The 18,615-nt window shown below is 30.3% G+C and overlaps 1 protein-coding gene and 1 pseudogene across 1 annotated transcript in view; one reads left to right on the top strand and one right to left on the bottom strand.

Annotated features, from left to right (window-relative positions):
- LOC113384748 overlaps positions 1-104 on the top strand; it is a 22,649-nt pseudogene extending 22,545 nt beyond the window's left edge.
- Positions 1-18,615, bottom strand: part of LOC113384875 (vascular endothelial growth factor receptor kdr-like) — a gene marked incomplete in the record, with an annotated part of 110,647 nt that overhangs the window by 58,514 nt on the left and 33,518 nt on the right. The window contains 7 exon segments of the mRNA XM_026622642.1: positions 203-340; positions 948-1,105; positions 1,442-1,599; positions 5,056-5,194; positions 11,054-11,178; positions 12,083-12,305; positions 12,543-12,673. Coding sequence (XP_026478427.1) covers positions 203-340; positions 948-1,105; positions 1,442-1,599; positions 5,056-5,194; positions 11,054-11,178; positions 12,083-12,305; positions 12,543-12,673 — 1,072 coding nt within the window.

Genomic DNA, 18,615 nt, shown 5'->3' with positions numbered 1-18,615 from the left:
GTTTGAGTATTGCGGATCTGGTAATGAGTGTTTGGTTTGCCCCAACTCGCTTCTATTTCGCGGCCCTTTGGATCATACCTGATTTATGAATAGAAAATGAATAAGCAATCGGCTCAAATACATATCACACACATACTTTTTCCATTTGATCTCATAAAATAATATCTTCAGAAATAAATATATAAATACTATTTACCATATTAATTTGGGCGTAGGAAAAGCCTTAATTTTAATATTCCACTGGATGTATGGGTCACCAACTTTTGCTTCGATCTGTTTCCTCCCAGTCGGTTCTGTCAAATTTATAAATGACGTGTTTGGTTTGAATACTGTAATAAACCTAAAAAAACACATAGAAACATATTTTTAAACAATTATAACTAATGTAAAATCATAACACTGAATGAAGAAGCTGCAAATTGTTCGATATCATTATAGCCCTAATCGCAATTGACAAATACTTTATTAAAGTTATAAATAATATTAGATAGTATCGAAATAATTAACATTTATCATTCGTGAACTGTTAATTAAGAACTAATGATGTATGGTATTGTGCTTTAAGCCAAATTGCTGTAAATTACTGTTTTATAAAGATAAATATATAAACTCATTAAATAAACAAATTTTAGAATTAGGTCAAATTATGCATAAAAATACATTTTGAAATTTTCGAATAGGTATAGGTTTTGCTGTATTTAATATTTTTCAATCTTTTTCCCTTTATTTATTTTATACAAAAAATCTACGTTGATCTAAGGGAATTTACTTAATTGAAAAAATCTTAGCCATGATTCCCGAGAAAATATATTCACTGATTAGTGTACATAATATTCAATCAAAAACTATGAGGTCTCAGCAATTCGCGTCAAGCTATAGTGCTACAATACACCACTAATTCACAAAAAATAGTTACAATATAAGTTTTTTAAAGAAACTTCACAAACTTTTCAGCGTGATTCATATTCCCAGAGTTGTCGGAAACAGTGCATTTATAATAGCCTTCATCGTACGTAGTTACATTAGAAACTGTCAAAGTTGATTCTCCATGAAGAACATTGTTGATTTTATGTTGTTTAGTCTCGGATTGTGTTGTCCTCTCAGTCTAAAATATATTAACACTGTTTTGTTAATATAATTTTAGTTAATTAAATATTACTTTTCAAATAACAGGATATTTAAAACAACGAGGCTTTTAGTTTAGTCTAGCTGAACAACTATTAAAATTCCAAGTAAAAGATGATTAAAAAGAAGTTAGGGAAAATTGATTAGTAGATCATTAGTAGTGGAGTGACTGACTATCATTAGTGAGAACGTGTGTTTTATCATAGTAACATAGGAGGATACTGCTTATTCTGATTGCTGTTTATTTTTACAAGAATAAAAAATAGTAATAAATATGATACTCATATGGACAAGAATACTAAAATAATGTACTCACAGTTGTTATGTTGGGAGTAGTCCAAGTTAATTTAAATAAAACACCAAGCACTGTGAGGTTAACCCGACATTGGAGAACCAGGCTTGTTCCTTCTATAGCATGCCCCGAATTGGACCCTTCTTGGGTCACCACTGGTTTGGCCACTGATTCTGTACGTGCTAGAGTTTAACGTGTAAATTATTATATGATTATCTTCAATTATTAATATTGTAATATAATTACAATATTTATACACATATATGTAAGCAAATATATACAACAAACACATTTATTAGGACTACATAAATGCTGTGAATAATATAGCTTGATTAATAGCGTACATGGAAATGCAATGAATCTAACTGCGATTTTAGTAAAAGTATAAAAGTCTTTTAACATTTTCCAGAAGAAATGAAATAGTCGTTGATGGTCAATTTTCATAAGCACTACAAAAATATATATAGGCATACAATTTAAAAAAAGCTCTAGAAATCATAATATTTTATATACATATATTTATTTTGGGTATAGATTCAAGTTTTTAACAGAAGACTCAATTTTTGATGTTTTTTATAATTATTATTGAGTTCAATAATAAGAATCAATTCAAGTGTCGCATATCAAATTCGTTCAAATCCAATCAGTCAATCTTAAAATTTGTTTTGTTAGGTAATATCAGTTAATAGTCAATGATTTAATTTATAAATGAATTATTAAATAATTTAAAGACTGTTTTAATCCGATCTTCTAAACTTTTTACGGCTCTAATTGACAGTAAAAAGCAAATCATCTTAAGCATTTAACTAAATGGCTACACATTGAGGAATGTTACGACGCTAACACGGATAAGGAGGGTACTTCAGAAAACAGAAGTAGAGCTTATGACCTTATATAGAATAGTAAAACATCGAAAACAAACTTTAGAGGCAGTTATGGTTAGTGAATAGTAACATAGTTAATGGAGAGTAGATGTCAGTACACAGATACAATAATGAGCCTACTCTTGTTTTTATAATGTATCAGCAATTATTTTGAACCTAGTGTGGCCTTATGGTAAGTTGTATAACCGAGAATAGGCCCATGAAAGTTAGTTGGTACAGTGCAAGAGTTGGATTGAGAGCCGATCCCCAGAGTTCAGTTGCTAGCCCAAACCAAAATAAAATATATAGCTATAATTACATTTAGTAATAAAAATTAGAAATAATTACATTTAGTAGTGAAAATTAGAAATAATTACAATTAGTAGTAAAAATTAGAAATAACTACATTTAGGAGTAGTGAAGTAGGTTCCAATACCCTGCGATAAAAATATGATATAAGATGATTTAAGATGAAAAGTTGACTATATTATTATTTATATCTATAGAGAATATATTTAAAAAGTATATCGAGGACATCAGATTTTAAAATGCAACATAGTGTGATGTATGATGAATAACAGATTTATGTTTGTCATTGAAAATATGGACAGTGCGTTTGCAGAATTTATTAGAGAATGTATATTATTGGTGATAATTTAAAAAACAATTAGGATGTATTATCCATATAAACGTGATGAGCAATGTCAACAAGAATTCTTGTTCACTTGAATTTTCATTCCGATATTCGTTCAAATCTTTTATTTATACATATTTTTATAAAAAGCATGATAACGCTCTACAGATCCATAAGTCTTTATAAGATCACAATTGAACCTTTATTGACTTATGGAAATCAATTTTGAGTATGCTATCTTATATATAAAAATGAATCGCAAAATGTGTTGGCGCATAAATATAAATATAAATATAAATATAAATATAAATATAAATATAAATATAAATATAAATATAAATATAAATATAAATATAAATATAAATATAAATATAAGCGCATAACTCAACAACGCCTGGACCAATTTGGCAAATTCTTTTTTTAAAATGTTCGTTGAAGTCCAAGGATGGTTCTTACGGCGAGAAAAAATCGAATAATTGCCGGGAAAACCCTAAAAACAGCGCTTTTCTTTTCCACATAGAAACGTTTTCTAACTGAAACGTAGAATCACTTAACGTTTCATATAGCATTTTATTCGTAATTTTAATCTGCATCTTTCGTCCGAACAAAGTTTTTTCGTATCTTTTACGGTTTGGATTGTATAGGAGAAATTTATGTGAATTCGATAGTTCACAGTTCACGCCATTCGATATTTCTCTAAAGAAAACATACAGTATTATACATCGTTAGAAAGGTCTCAAAATTCTTAGATCTTTTCCTATATATCGCAACTTCGAATTCCTAACGGTGTGGCCTACAGGCGAGTTGCAGTAGTAAAATTCAAGAAAAACTGGAAAATCTCGAGAAAATCATATGAACATACTTAATAGAATCTTTTCGTTTCTATTACGGTTTAGCCTGTAATATGGAATTTGTGTGAATATTCAATTGTTCAAATGCAAAGTACGGTTAGGTTTGAGCAATAAGTCACACTGTTCGATATTTATCTAAAAAACCCATATAAATTCACAAGGGCAGGCAGTCACAAGGGCAGGCAGTGGACTTATTTTATTTATATATTTACTTATTTATTTATTTATTCATTTATTATACGCCAATCATCGCCTAATATACTATTAACTATATGTGACTTACTCGAGAGTGAGAAGTACAAACAATTTATTTATTTATACACCTACAGGTCAGACAAAGAATATTGGATATCCCGTTAATTGATATATTAAAAATAAATTTGTTCTAAAAAATGTCGTATAATATTACTTATATACAATCTTAATGAACATATTTCGATATTTGTATGTTTATTAACTAATTTTAACATATGTTATATGTTGTGATGTAGCTGATTTGGTTTTTACTGTATAAGTGAAATTTAAGTGTAGAAATTTTACATACATTTCTGTATAGACTGTAGAGTAAAAACATTAATGATTATTTTAAACTAAACGGTAAATACCAGTATAGGTTTTTAAAAAAAATTGAAGTTTTTAGGCATGGGTACAGGACAACGTCTGTTGGGTCAGCTAGTAGTAAATAAAATCAACGCTTACAATCCAAAACTTTATGGTCGATTACTGACGACCCTGGTGTTTGTTAGTAACAAAATAGTCATTTTTAGGAGGCGCGGAGGGAACTAATGCGAACTGTTATGAACAAAAACCGTCTGAGGGCTTTCGCAATTTCAGGTCCGCACAGTATGAAAATCGTGTTCCCATAGTAACGAGTTATGGGAGGTTTGACTGCATATATATATATATATATATATATATATATATATATATATATACGAGTGCACAAGTTCAATACGCGTATGTATAAATGTTTAAACTTAACGTCAGTGCTAGGAGATAAGAAACATCATTTCTGCTCTTCACTGTATACGCCAGAAATGTGTATAATTTCAGCCCACAACGTAAATTTGAAATATAAATTGTTTACAATCATGCTTCAGTAACAGATTAATTAAATACACATACTATAGCACATAAAACACAATGAAGCTGGTGATGTATATATAAGTTCATAATTTTACACTAAAACAATAAATCATTCGAAATGATTAGCAAATTAGGAATACAGCAATTGCAACCAACACCCAAAAGATATACAATGTATTTATTTCGAAGATTTATTCAACTCACAATTCACGAACAAGTTAATGATTGTTGATTCGTTATAATCTGTTTTCTTGTTTTGAAATATGCATTCATACATTCCGGAGTCGGTTATATCATTTGCATAAAAGGAAATTCCAGTTTTAGGATCAAATGTTCCATCGATCTGAAACAGTTCAAAAATTATATTTATGAAGCTCCGATATTATAATTCAGCGATCTGGATACAAACTGCTTCGATCATCTGAAATTCACTTCAACTAACATTAGATTTGGATTGGTTGCATACCGGATAAGCAAAATGGCATTAGCATGCTGTGTGTAAAATGAATTTTTCATTTATTTATCACTACAATTGTTCGCAAGATAAGGCTACTTATTATTTATGTAAAATATACTTTTTAGATTGTTATTAAAAATTAAATATACTTCTTAGAGCATCATTGGAAAAAACATAAGAATAAAATCAAATACATTACATGAAGATAAAATAAAATGTAACTAATATCGATTTTGATTCTTGATTCAAAATATTAATAATTTTTAAATATCAGAATATACTTCTTATGCTTTTCCAATGTATATGATGGATATTTTTCATGCTAATGCTATGATAGTGACACCTACGATTAACCATCAAGAATATCGTTTGGTTTTGTTGAGAATCGTTCCATTGGAAACTGCATGCAAGTGGCGAACTGCTATCATCGATGTCCACTCCATGAATAACGAATCCATATCGCGCATTGAATGACACACTATTTGTTATTGACATCTATATTTATAAATAAATGGTACACATGATAATAAATATTGTTTTCGATCTCAAAAGATTAAAAAACAAATAAATGATATAGTTTCTAATTCATAATACTGTTAAATATTTGAAAATAGAATTGCACATATTTTACATGAATGCTGCATTAAGATTTTGTGTTGATAAAAAAGTACGTGATAATTATACCCTGATCGAGTTTCGGCCTAATATTTAGATAATTCTACATATATTGCTGTGTATGCAATCTCATAACATCATAGCATTTTGATCAAAATTCACGTTGAAGATCGTAGAGCTACAGAAATTTACTTTAACCCTCCGTCGGTCGGCGTGGTCTGGCCAGACTTTTTTCGACTTCAATTAAAAAAAAATACTTCTAGTAATCCTATCGACTTGAAATTTCTTGACTTTTCCTAAAATTTCATTAGCTGTCGATCAATGAAAAAATCGGGACAAAAAAATGTACAGAAGGATAATTATAAGGATATTAACTTTTTTATACTTCGAACGGTCGGAAAGGTCTGTCTAGACCAGGCATCGGCAACCTACGGCACGCGTGCCAGGCTTGGCACGCGACGGCGTTCTGCATGGCACTCTACAAAATAATCAGGGCAATCGCAAATATATCGAGACGAAGTGATTTTTAAATAAGCAAAAATGTTGAAATATAATTACTTATCTAATGTAGCTCGCTAATGTAATTCAATCTACATTGAAGCACTTAAAGATGAATTTTCCAGATGCAAAGACTTTAAAGCTTATGTGCCTAAATTTTCCTTCCTCATAAAACCACATTTCATAGATCCATCAATAATACCGTTTGATTTTTCAATTTTTGAGTGGATGAATGTTGATGATTTTGAAATGGAAATTATGGAACTAATATCTTTAGAATTATGGAAAACAAAATTTAAGGAATTACGAAAAAATCAGGAAGACGACTCCATGGAAAATTAAATTGTTGGATGACATTGTCGGAAATATTTAATTGTTTAAAGAAAATTGCATGCGTTATCCTTTCACCTTTTGATTCCACATATCAATTTTACACCCATTGTAGTATTTTTACACCCATTGTAGTATTGTTTACAAACATTGTAGTAATTTTACACCCATGGCAGTATTTTTACAAAAATTGTAGTAATTTTACACCCATTGTAGTATTTTTACAAAAATTGTAGTAATTTTACACCCATTGTAGTATTGTTTACAAACATTGTAGTAATTTTACACCCATTGTAGTATTGTTACACCCATTGTAATATTGTTTACAAAGATTGTAGTAATTTTACTCCCATTGTAGTAATTTTACACCCATTGTGATATTGTTTACAAACATTGTAGTAATTTTACTCCCATTGTAGTAATTTTACTCCCATTGTAGTAATTTTACACCCATTGTAGTATTTTTACACCCATTGTAGTAATTTTACACCCATTGTAGTATTGTTTACAAACATTGTAGTAATTTTACACCCATTGTAGTAATTTTACACCCATTGTAGTATTGTTTACAAACATTGTAGTAATTCTACTCCCATTGTAGTATTTTTACAAACATTGTAGTAATTTTACACTCATTGTAGTATTTTTACACCCATTGTAGTAATTTTACACCCATTGTAGTATTGTTTACAAACATTGTAGTAATTTTACTCCCATTGTAGTATTTTTGCAAATATTGTAGTAATTTTACACCCATTGTAGTATTTTTACACCCATTGTAGTAATTTTGTTTACAAACATTGTAGTAATTTTACTCCCATTGTAGTAATTTTACTCCCATTGTAGTAATTTTACACCCATTGTAGTATTTTTACACCCATTGTAGTAATTTTATACCCATTGTAGTATTGTTTACAAACATTGTAGTAATTTTACACCCATTGTAGTATTTTTACACCCATTGTAGTAATTTTACACCCATTGTAGTATTGTTTACAAACATTGTAGTAATTTTACTCCCATTGTAGTATTTTTACAAAAATTGTAGTAATTTTACACCCATTGTAGTATTTTTAGACCCATTGTAGTAATTTTACACCCATTGTAGTATTGTTTACAAACATTGTAGTAATTTTACTCCCATTGTAGTATTTTTGCAAACATTGTAGTAATTTTACACCCATTGTAGTATTTTTACACCCGTTGTAGTATTGTTTACAAACATTGTAGTAATTTTACACCCATTGTAGTATTTTTATAAACATTGTAGTATTTTTACACCCATTGGACTTATGTACATCAAATTATCAGATATTTTATAGAGATTTTAATACTGTGTACATATTTTGTGTAATTTTTTTGGGTTCAGTACCATGATTTTTAATTTCAGTATGGGAAGTTCTAGCAATTTGAATTAAGGCACGATGCCATGCACCCCACTAGTTAATAAAAATGTTTAAAAGATAAATTTGGTTATAATTCTTCTCCCCCAGAACCTGGTTATATATTTCAGAATTCAGGCGGCACCCTGAATCATATTGGTAGAGTGGCTCGGCACACCACAGTTAAAAGCTTGCCGACCCCTGGTCTAGACCACCCATATATTTTGTATGAAATATACGCTTTTTTATATATGTAAACCAGTATTTTGTCTTTTTTCACGGTATTTTCTATTCAAACTGCGTTGTATATATTATTTGCTATGTATTGTAACATGAATGTTAGTATTTTCATGACGAGAGTTTCTTGAAAACCTACCAATCTTATTGGTAATCTCAAATACTGAAAATCGGATGAGTAGTGCACACATTATCAACAACTTTTCTTCCAGTACTGCGTTCGAAATTGTTTTTTGGCAAACCTGTAGTGAAATTATATTTTCACTTTGAGTTTTACAGCTCATTTCAAAGGCGACGCACCTCATTTCTTTTTCATTTGAATTTCACATTCATTTCAAAGGCGCCGAAAAAAAATAAATATTGTTTTTCATTGATATAAAACAGAAAAATTAACAAAAAAGCGACGATTTTTTTATATTTCTTGATTTTTTTTCATATAATATAATATGAAATATTTTTATTATCAGCAAGCTCAACACATGCAAAAGACGGTAAGAAATAAAAAAATCAAAACTATAAATATTTACTACTAATAATCGTTAACATATAAGATACCAAAAACTCGTTTATCCCATATAAATGCATGTAAAATGAATGGTGGTCCAGCCAGACCTTTCCGACCGTTCGAAGGTGAAAAAATATCCGACCGACGGAGGGTTAATCATTATAGTAAACAAGAAACCTATGTGAAGTTCAATTGGAAAATACAGCATAATGGTGAATATAAAAGATAATCCATGAAAAATTCTGTACACATGAAAAAACATAAAATCATATAATCCGATATTAAATTGACAAAAATGCTTATTGCGCAGGGGAAAACAGCTCTTGTTTTCTGAGTATTGAAGAACTACCCTAATAGTAATTTCGATTACGATTATCGCAGTTTAACAAAAAGCTAAGAGTTGTATATGCTATTTTCGTTATAGCTTTGGATCTGAGACTTGTGCGCATAATCCACAAAAAATATATCGAGTAAAGACAGCTTTTCACAACTACTTTAAAATGCAATTGCGCAATCAAGGTAAGGGAATAGTCGATACAAGTAGCGTAATTGGTCTCAAAAAGAATGTGAGGAGTTGACGGTAGGGTAGGTACAAAAACCGAGGTCCTATAAGTCTCCTGCCACTTCGTTTTAAACTTAGAATTATGAAACAAATTGTAAAGGCTCTTGACAAAGAAAGTGAAGCCTTGCTCCCTTACTCGGTACTAACTACCAAAAAGTTGAGAGCTGGTGTATTTGAACGGCTCTGACGATTTTCGCCAAAAACTATTCCTCAACAGCTCTTGAATTTTTAAAATCGATTTGTCGATTTTGAATAAGATTTTTAATCAAAACGTGAACGAAAAGTTTTACACTTTGCTTCTTCAGGCAAAACTGGTAAATGCTATCCTTATCGAGTTACATCAAATAGCTTTTCAATTTGAAAATATTTTGAAATCGGTTTAGTCGCTTTTCAGAAAATGTCGATGTCGTTCACAAACCATGAGGATTTGAAAATACCTTAAGTAGATTAATTAATAAAAGACAGGAGCAGTACTCATAGATCAAGAATTGAAGATCCAAATAAGTCATTAAGACCACTTCTCAATGTATCAAATATAAAAATAAAATAATCGGTAGCCTTTTAAAACGACGCCCACTTAAGTCTAATTTATACATTTTTTTCATAAATTATTAGTTCTACTTTAATTTTATCATAATAGCATATAAAATTGTATTATTTTAATTGCTATTTATAATACTCATAAACAATATTAAACTATATTGTTTACTAGTAAGTATACTAAATTCTGAATACTTTCTTAATATGTATCTTCAAGTTAAAGATTTAAAAATTTTGTGATTTATATTTAATAATTCAGTTAATTTATAATTAAAAATTTGTCAAATAACAATACATATGCAACAAAATCAAATCCATGTAAAATAGTTTAAAATTTCATACTTAAAAAGATTGATAATTCCAGTATAAATTTTATTGCAGCACGTTGAAATTTAATATAGTTTCTACGGATAAAATGATAATTATGTATTTTCATGTGCACCTGGTTATCACAGCCAAAACACAAATGTTAGCACAAAAAATGTAGCTAATATAGTTTAGTCGGGGAAAGAACATTTAAATAAGATTACAGCGTCATATAAATAATTTCTGAATGTGCATATTTGCCATAAAATAAAAGTTATATACTATAATTAAAGTACAGTTGTATACTAAGAACTCAGTGAGTATGTATATGCCCAGAAAACAACACATATCATTATAGTAATACACCAAGATTTTGAAAATCATATGCAATGCATGCAGAATATTGTCATGACCCATTTTGCCCATAACCGAATAATATAAATATAAATAGTGTAAAAAATAATTTAAACTGAAAGTAATCTTGAATATATTTTAACCACAGTAAATATGATATAGTATTAGTCTATTGATATACATCGCAAAAAACAAAATGTAGAACCTAATGTATGAATATTGAATTAAAAACGATAAATAATGAACGAGAGGTGTAAGGAAACACATAACTTTTAATTGAATTTCAACGTTAAGGATGAGAGTGATGAGACATTGAAGTGCTTTATTTTTTACATTATATTTACATTGTTTTATATATATATATATATATATATATATATATATATATATATTGATTATATGATCGAATAACTAACCTTCTCCTCATCTTTATAGAGCGTTACTTCTACATCAAGAAAGCTAGGTCTGCAGGGGATTGTAACTTCGTCCAGTTGATTAGCTGATATGACGTAATCTAATGGCACATACAAATGTTCTGTGTCTGAAATTAAATAGACACGATCAATAAAATTACATTGCGCAGACATTTAAAAAATATCAACAATTGGAAAATTTGCCATTATTATTGAATTTTAGAAATATAGTTTTTTTTTTAATTTAATGATACGAACTCTAAAAAACCATAACTCATAAGAAATATGAGATCATAAGAAATTTAAATTAGTTGATACAGGATATAAAAGAAAGCATTGCCTTACTAATTGTGATATAGTAGCTATGCCCGCAAGAGGTGATTTTCACCCGAGATTATATATGAGATCTGTAAGTTCAAGTGGAAATTTGATCATGCTGTCTGATAACGAGCTTGACCTAGTTTGAGATTAAACCTGGGACTAGTATGTGCTAGCCCAGGGCTAAGGACCTACACCAAGGCGCACACAAAATATTTTTTAAAATTCAAATATATTTCTATGATAGAGCTAATCTGGTTTATCAAATCCTGGCTAAAAAAATCCCGCCCTGATTTGAATTATCTATATTATGTAAATAGATAAATAAAATAGTTTGATTTCGATTAGAGCGTGGGCTAGCAGCAACTAGTCCCAGGTTCGCTGGTTCGATTCCCGCTACCGCCGTAGCCTGACATCAGGCAGCTTTGATGTCAAATTTCCACTTGGGGTTATAGATCACAATATAATTCCAAGTGGAAATCGTCCTTCGTGGACATAACTGCAACATCCAATCACATGTTAACTATTAGACGTAAGAGATAATATATAATAAATCCACACATAAGATTATGGTAAATCGAGGGATTGCCTCTCATGAAATAAGTAGTCATAAGCCTTAACCAACAGTTAATAAATCATATAGGAGTTCTGATTGCTGTTTAAACAATTACAAAAAAAAATTAAACATGCTTATATATTTTTCAAGCAAATTACCTTTGACATAAATATAAATTGAAGAAGCTGCTCCGATTTCTATTAATTCATCAGCTGCTCCCTCATTATACAAAGGATATGAATCGTTGAAGACACATATGTAAAACCCAACATCGGTATGTGAGACTCTTATTATATTTAATTCGATTCCATAAGGATAGTCTTTGTCCGGAGTGGAATTTGTGGACTTCATATTTATTGTGCTGGTTTCTTCACGAGTGACCTACAATGGTATAGAAAAGTTTTGATCAGGAAAACGTTAATGCAAAATAACGTGTGTAACAAGAATACAAATATTGTCGTCTAATGTAAGATATAGTTGTTAATTGATTGGTGAATAATAAGTTATCTAAATAGAGATTTTTGCATTGCACGTCAATCTGAATCGTTTAAGACCAAAATTGAAAAAACAGGTATACGCGTGTGAGCAAAAATTTAAATTTTCACCTGTAAAACTTACATGACTAGGCAAAGAAGGAATTATCCATTGTACAGGTTTATTGCCCTCGCAATGCAATGTTAAATCTTCATCTGGTTCTAAAGTTAATTCTTCCTCTACTGGATATATCCGAGGAGGATCCCATAGTGCATCTGAAAATGTACATATATGTCATACATGTACTCAATAAAATATGGTGGTGGATGGCATTGTGCCTTAAGGGGAGAGCCTGCTTTAGAGGCTTTAAAAAATTGATATTTTTTGCAAAAATGTCTTTCAAAACTAGCCAAGAATATATGCCTAAAATTTCAAAAACAAATTCAAATTATTTTCGGAATTACAGAAGAAATAGTGAGCAAGCATAAAGCATGTATACGAAAACTTCGACGCACGATTTCTCGGTTTTTAATTTTTTCGATTCTTCCTAATTGGCGGGAAAGATAGAGAAAAAACTAAGCGTCCTATCGACACGAGACAAAATTCATTGTATTCAGGATTAAATTCTATTCTAGTTGAATCTAAACAAACTTAAATAATTATAATTAAGTCACTTTATAAACAATCTAAATTGAAATTTTGTATCAAAAAACATGATATTTTTTCAAGCTGCGAAAAATTGGTGAATTTCTCAATTTTTTCTGGATTTTTTAGGCTCAACTAAGATCTATACTATTGAAAATATATATTTGTTTTGATTTTTTTTTATTTTGGATGGAAATTGTGACCTGCATATTCCCCGCCAAAAGACACCTGCACGCTCGTGGCGCATCGGCAAAATGCTTGTACCCGGCTTATCATGACATATATTTTAATGAAAAAATTTGAGAAGAATATTGAAATATATAACAATCAAACCTGAAGGTTTCGTTTCAATTAAATATTTATTTCCTTCTCTAAAAATTTCTCGAAAAAAGCGATTTTTTGAAGCCCCACCAAATTGATGCAAATTGGTGGAACTTGCCGTACCCTTATTAAACACTCGAGGAGTAAAAATAATCAATAAAAATTGATCAATGATTAAGGGGGTTGTTCGGTTTTTATTTATCTTTTTTCGATTTGGAAATTTTTTGATATTATGAAAGCTAAAAACCTTAGAATAATTTTTAAAAAAAATTATCTCAATATCTATTTTTTTGACGAAGTTATAGATATATATATATCTATATGTATGAAACCGTTTTTTTCATCGCTCCGCGAGCTATTGTATGCCACCTGCTCTCTTTTTTATTATAATACCTCATGCACATGACCTTTATAATGATGACATCTTTGAACACCATGGTGTATTTAGTACATTAAATTAAATGGTGTATTTCGTTCATTATATTAAAAACTTTTAATACGTTTTTCTCAAAATGACCTTTTTCAATGCGGTGCCACAAATTTAAAAAAAACTACAAGTCGGATCGACTTGCATTTTTTTTAATTTGTTCGCCACTGCAATACCTAGTCCCCCCTACCTCAAACAACTTGATAACATAACGCAAAAAAAAAAATTTGCGAAGCTTTTCGCCCCAATAACAAGGCCTTTTTTAACACTTTTTTTTAAAATGCGCAACGGATTTATCTGTGGCACCGCAAAAGAGATCGATTTTGCAAGACCGACTTTGGCGCCCCCTGGTTAAAAAATGACGGCAAAAAAAGAAGATAATTTCGTAATATTCTATGATTTTGTGATTTTTGTTTTAAAAAAACGCATGTCTCTATGATAAATACATTTCTAGAAAAACAAAAACAAATACCTTGCATTTTTTGTAAAAAAAACGAACCCCCTTAATTGAAATATACTTTAAATAGATTATTATGAATACAGCAAATTTTATCATTTATATTTTATAGATCTAAACAGTTCTTATGTATGTTTGCAAGAATGTTGCAACTTCTAGAAAAGATAAAATTAATAGCGAGTCGGATTATATGGAGAAAACATACACATTTCATATTATATATATATATACAATCCACTAAATAAAATAGTGCTACACCATTCTCTATATAGAAATTTATCCGGGCCCGTTTTTGTTTCTCAGGGTCGGTCGAAATATTTTTTCCGGGCCGGAATCAGACGGGTTTTTCGAACTCGCCTATCGTCCGAACTTTAGACCTACACTAGATTTATATCAGGAATTCCTATAAAACTCAGTACATATTCGGTATCTAACAGTTGATTGTATTTGCTTTGCATTGCATTGCAATACGTATAAGTAAAAGTGCGGATTTACCTATGGGCAAATATACGTGAAGAATTACCAATTACCAGTAGTTCTCAGTAGTGTCGTGCTTTACTAAGTTCCGGAAGAAGAAGTTTATATTATATATTTTTGTTACAAACTATACATAACAAATATAAAAACATATTTGTTGAGAAAAGAGGTTCTACATCCACATTCACAATCGACACATGACAGAGCTTAATGTTTTGTTTCCCAGATAAAGGAACTTGCAACAGCGATAGCACGGATTTTGATATTATAAAATTATTTTTGTGAGCGTTTATCACTTCTTTTCAGGATGTACATTGATAGCATTATATGCTTTTATCAGGGGTTCGAAAATAGCCATACGGCTACTGTGAAAACACGTTGATTAGCAGATGGGTACGATAACGCACCTAATGTCAAGTAATATGTAAACAGTTTTTTTAAACAGCAATCAGAATTAGTATCAGCGGTTGTGATAAACCTTCTCCTTACCAACGGTTGACTCATTTTCATCTGAAACATTTTTGTAATCGGGATTTCTCTAATACTATCATTTATGATCATTTATTATCTCCCCGAATAAGATTATGCCCTCGACAGAAAATCCCACATGCTAATTTTTTGTTTTCTCGACATTTCAAGTAATTCTGAATCCGTTGAGACCAAAAAGTTGAGAGAAATGTGTGTGAACGTGTTTTTGTGTGACCTTTCGTCGATGTTTTCTCAAAATCAGCTGCACCTATTTCAAAAATTTAAAAGAAAGTTTTAAATTTTCGCGACGATCGGCCGAGCTATTTATTTAGAATTAGTGAAAATGGGTTGAAACTTTAGCTTTTTGGCAGTTTGTCAGTGATTTAAGAAACTAGAAAAATTCGCCCCTTATAGCAAGAAATGATGACAAGATTTCACACTTATCAGGGAATTTATGCAACTCGCCTTAAGGCAAAATACCACATCTAGTTTCAAAGGACAAATTTGCGTTTTCGCCCAAAAATGCGAGTTGCTAATTTAATGCTTCCTTTACGTTTCAAGTCACACTAAATCGTTTAACACCAAATCGTAAAGTAAAAAGTATGTATATGTGGGCAAAATGTCAACTATATAATTCTTAATTCACATTGTATATATTTTACTTCATATGCAAAAAAATCAAAATGATTTTAGCACATTAATAGCAAACTAGAATGTGTATATAAACAGTACTTCCGTCTGTTTTCGGGAGAACAGATAAAACGATTTGAATGGCATGATAAACATGTATAGTGTGATGATGAACCTCTGGTAAGGGAAAGTTCAGCTGTTTCGGATATATGGAATAAGAAGTGTGAAAATTTACACATTTACAAATACTATAAGTTTGCTTGGCATTGGAATATTAACCCTTCTTTCCATGATATTTTCTATTTTAATAAAATAAATCAGGGGTAATAAAATAATTAATGATCTAGATTAAATATTTAAAAAAATCCTAATGTAAATAGAAGTATGTATTATGTAAAAAACAATATGATGGAAATTTACAGCATCATGCATTGCCACATATTTAGCTCAAAACTAAATAAATAAAAAATATTGTTTACTCAATCTTCTTTATTCTTCATAATAATTTTAAAAAACTATTAATATTTTTATTTAAGCACGAATTGACCCCACATTTACTGGCCCATTGTTTCAGCAGAATATTTTCACGTTCGCCTCTTTCTTTCTTTTTTTTATATTTTAACAGCAATCAGAACCTTATGTCCTATGAGCTGTTGGGCTGAAACTTCTCTTTTCTTCGTATTTTTTAGATGGTAACCCGATGGTTAATCCATCCATATTTGATGATTTTTTGTTATTAGATTTAATCTAATAGGGCTGACTTTTTATTAGTGCAGCAATGCCGGGCAAGGGCTATTTTCACTTGGAAATATATTGCTATCTATATTTTTAAGTGAAAATCGTTGTCACTGCTGCCTGACAACAGGCTGCTCGAAGTGGGTATCGAACCAGGGACCTCTGATTCAGGTCCCGTCGCTCTTAACCGCTTACCTACGGGCGAGCCCAACCTCTTCCTTGAGCATTTTTTTATAAACACTCCAAGAGATTAAATAGCTAGATAAAATAGATGACAAAAACGCAAATACCACTTTTTAGACCTCATTGTTATATGATTTCTGCCCAAAAAAATATACATGAGATCTACTCCTCTCATATGTATATCGTACGAACTTTGGCGACCAATATGATCTTATGCTAGGAATTTTGATTACTGACATGTACAATAATATACCAAAGAACTTATACAAATCATAATCTGTAAATGTTATAGATGTACTGGGAATTTTCTGTTTTAATTGTTATTTAAAAATTTGTCTCCTCCACTAATGTTTTGATAAAAACTTCAGTGATTAATGGTTAAAACATTGATATGGAGTTTCTAGGTGTGATAGACCACCTGAAGCAGTAGAACCCCCCAATAAAGTAATTTTATGTATGAATAATTATGGTGTATGACAGCACCAGATTCCTTTTTTTTCAAATCAAGCTTCTTTTGTCAAATTGAAACCTGGATGAAGATTGCAAATTGGATGATGTTAATGGGTGAAAAGGTTCTCGATATACAATGTCAGCAGTTTCGTCCACATTAATATAATCCACCAATTATCATCATCATCGTCGTTATCATCCTGCAGCATTCTTATAACTTCATCAGAATCGGGGTTTTCATCATCGGAATCTTGGTCAACGAGGTCATTTTCCGAGAGCCAACCGCCTTGTAATTTACTAAGATCTTCAATATCTCTTTTATTCAAAAAAAAAAAAAACATTTACAAAAAAATGTTGGCCATTCATTACAAGTGAAACTACTGCATAGTGATGTAAATTTCCACCACATAGTTTTGAGAACTTTATTCACAGTGTTTTGATATAAATTGTACATAAAACAACAAAAACATGAAAACTAACCTTTTCCCCCTCATTTTCACTATTACTGTATTTTATATCTCCGTTTGCTTCCTTATAACAAAATAAAAATTCGCTCCTTTCTTCTAATCACAACAAACAGCGAAATGACAAGTTCTAGGCCTGGTAATTAACAGTGAAATTACCTATTTTTTGACAATAGCATTCTGTTGGAGCAATGTAGCCAGCAACAACAAATTTACGGTACCAGAGTTTTGAGTACCTTTTTTGTTGACTAAATATTATGACTGAAAAACCATGCAAAGAAGGGTTAATAGAATAACGCATTCGTTTTTAGTGAACTATAAAATTTTATTTTTGAAATAGAATGTTGAAAATTTTACCTAAATGGGTAAACCTCAATTCTTATTGATTCAGTCAGTTATTGGCAAGTTTATGCAATTCGCTTTAAAGAGTCAATTACGTCAGGATTGACAGGGGTGGGGGGTTGTCGGTTTTACCAAATATCACAGGTGGGAAAGGGATGGTAGAAAGATATCTCGTTTAATTATGTTTCACCTGGATTAAAAAAAAATCTCAAAAGATTTTATATTTTTTTGTAGGTGCTAAAAATACCCAAAGGGGGTTGAAAAAAAAAGATGAAGCATCACGTAATTAATAGACGGCTCTTAAGGTAAAATGCTACTTAAACATAATTTTCTGTCGTTTTTTAATGCATTTTATTGAATTTATTTGGATTGAATTGGATTGGATTGGCCGGGACTGTCCCGATTTTCCGCCTTGCGTCTCGGCTTTTTTTAAAAGCAATATGTCTCGGTTTTAGGTGCTTTGTCCCAATTTTTTAAAAATGTTTTGATTACCAATACTTTTTAAATATATTTCAACTAAAAAATTTGACGAAATGAAATTTGTGAAATGTGCCCATAAATTTTTACGTCCAGGATTTCATTCAAAAAAATATTGTCACCTTATTTGAATTATAATTT

This window comes from Ctenocephalides felis, unplaced genomic scaffold (assembly GCF_003426905.1).
Source record: "Ctenocephalides felis isolate EL2017-DRISC unplaced genomic scaffold, ASM342690v1 CF-g0.4_SCAFFOLD_03571, whole genome shotgun sequence".
Lineage (NCBI taxonomy): Eukaryota > Metazoa > Arthropoda > Insecta > Siphonaptera > Pulicidae > Ctenocephalides > Ctenocephalides felis.
This window is presented reverse-complemented; position numbering and strand designations above follow the sequence as displayed.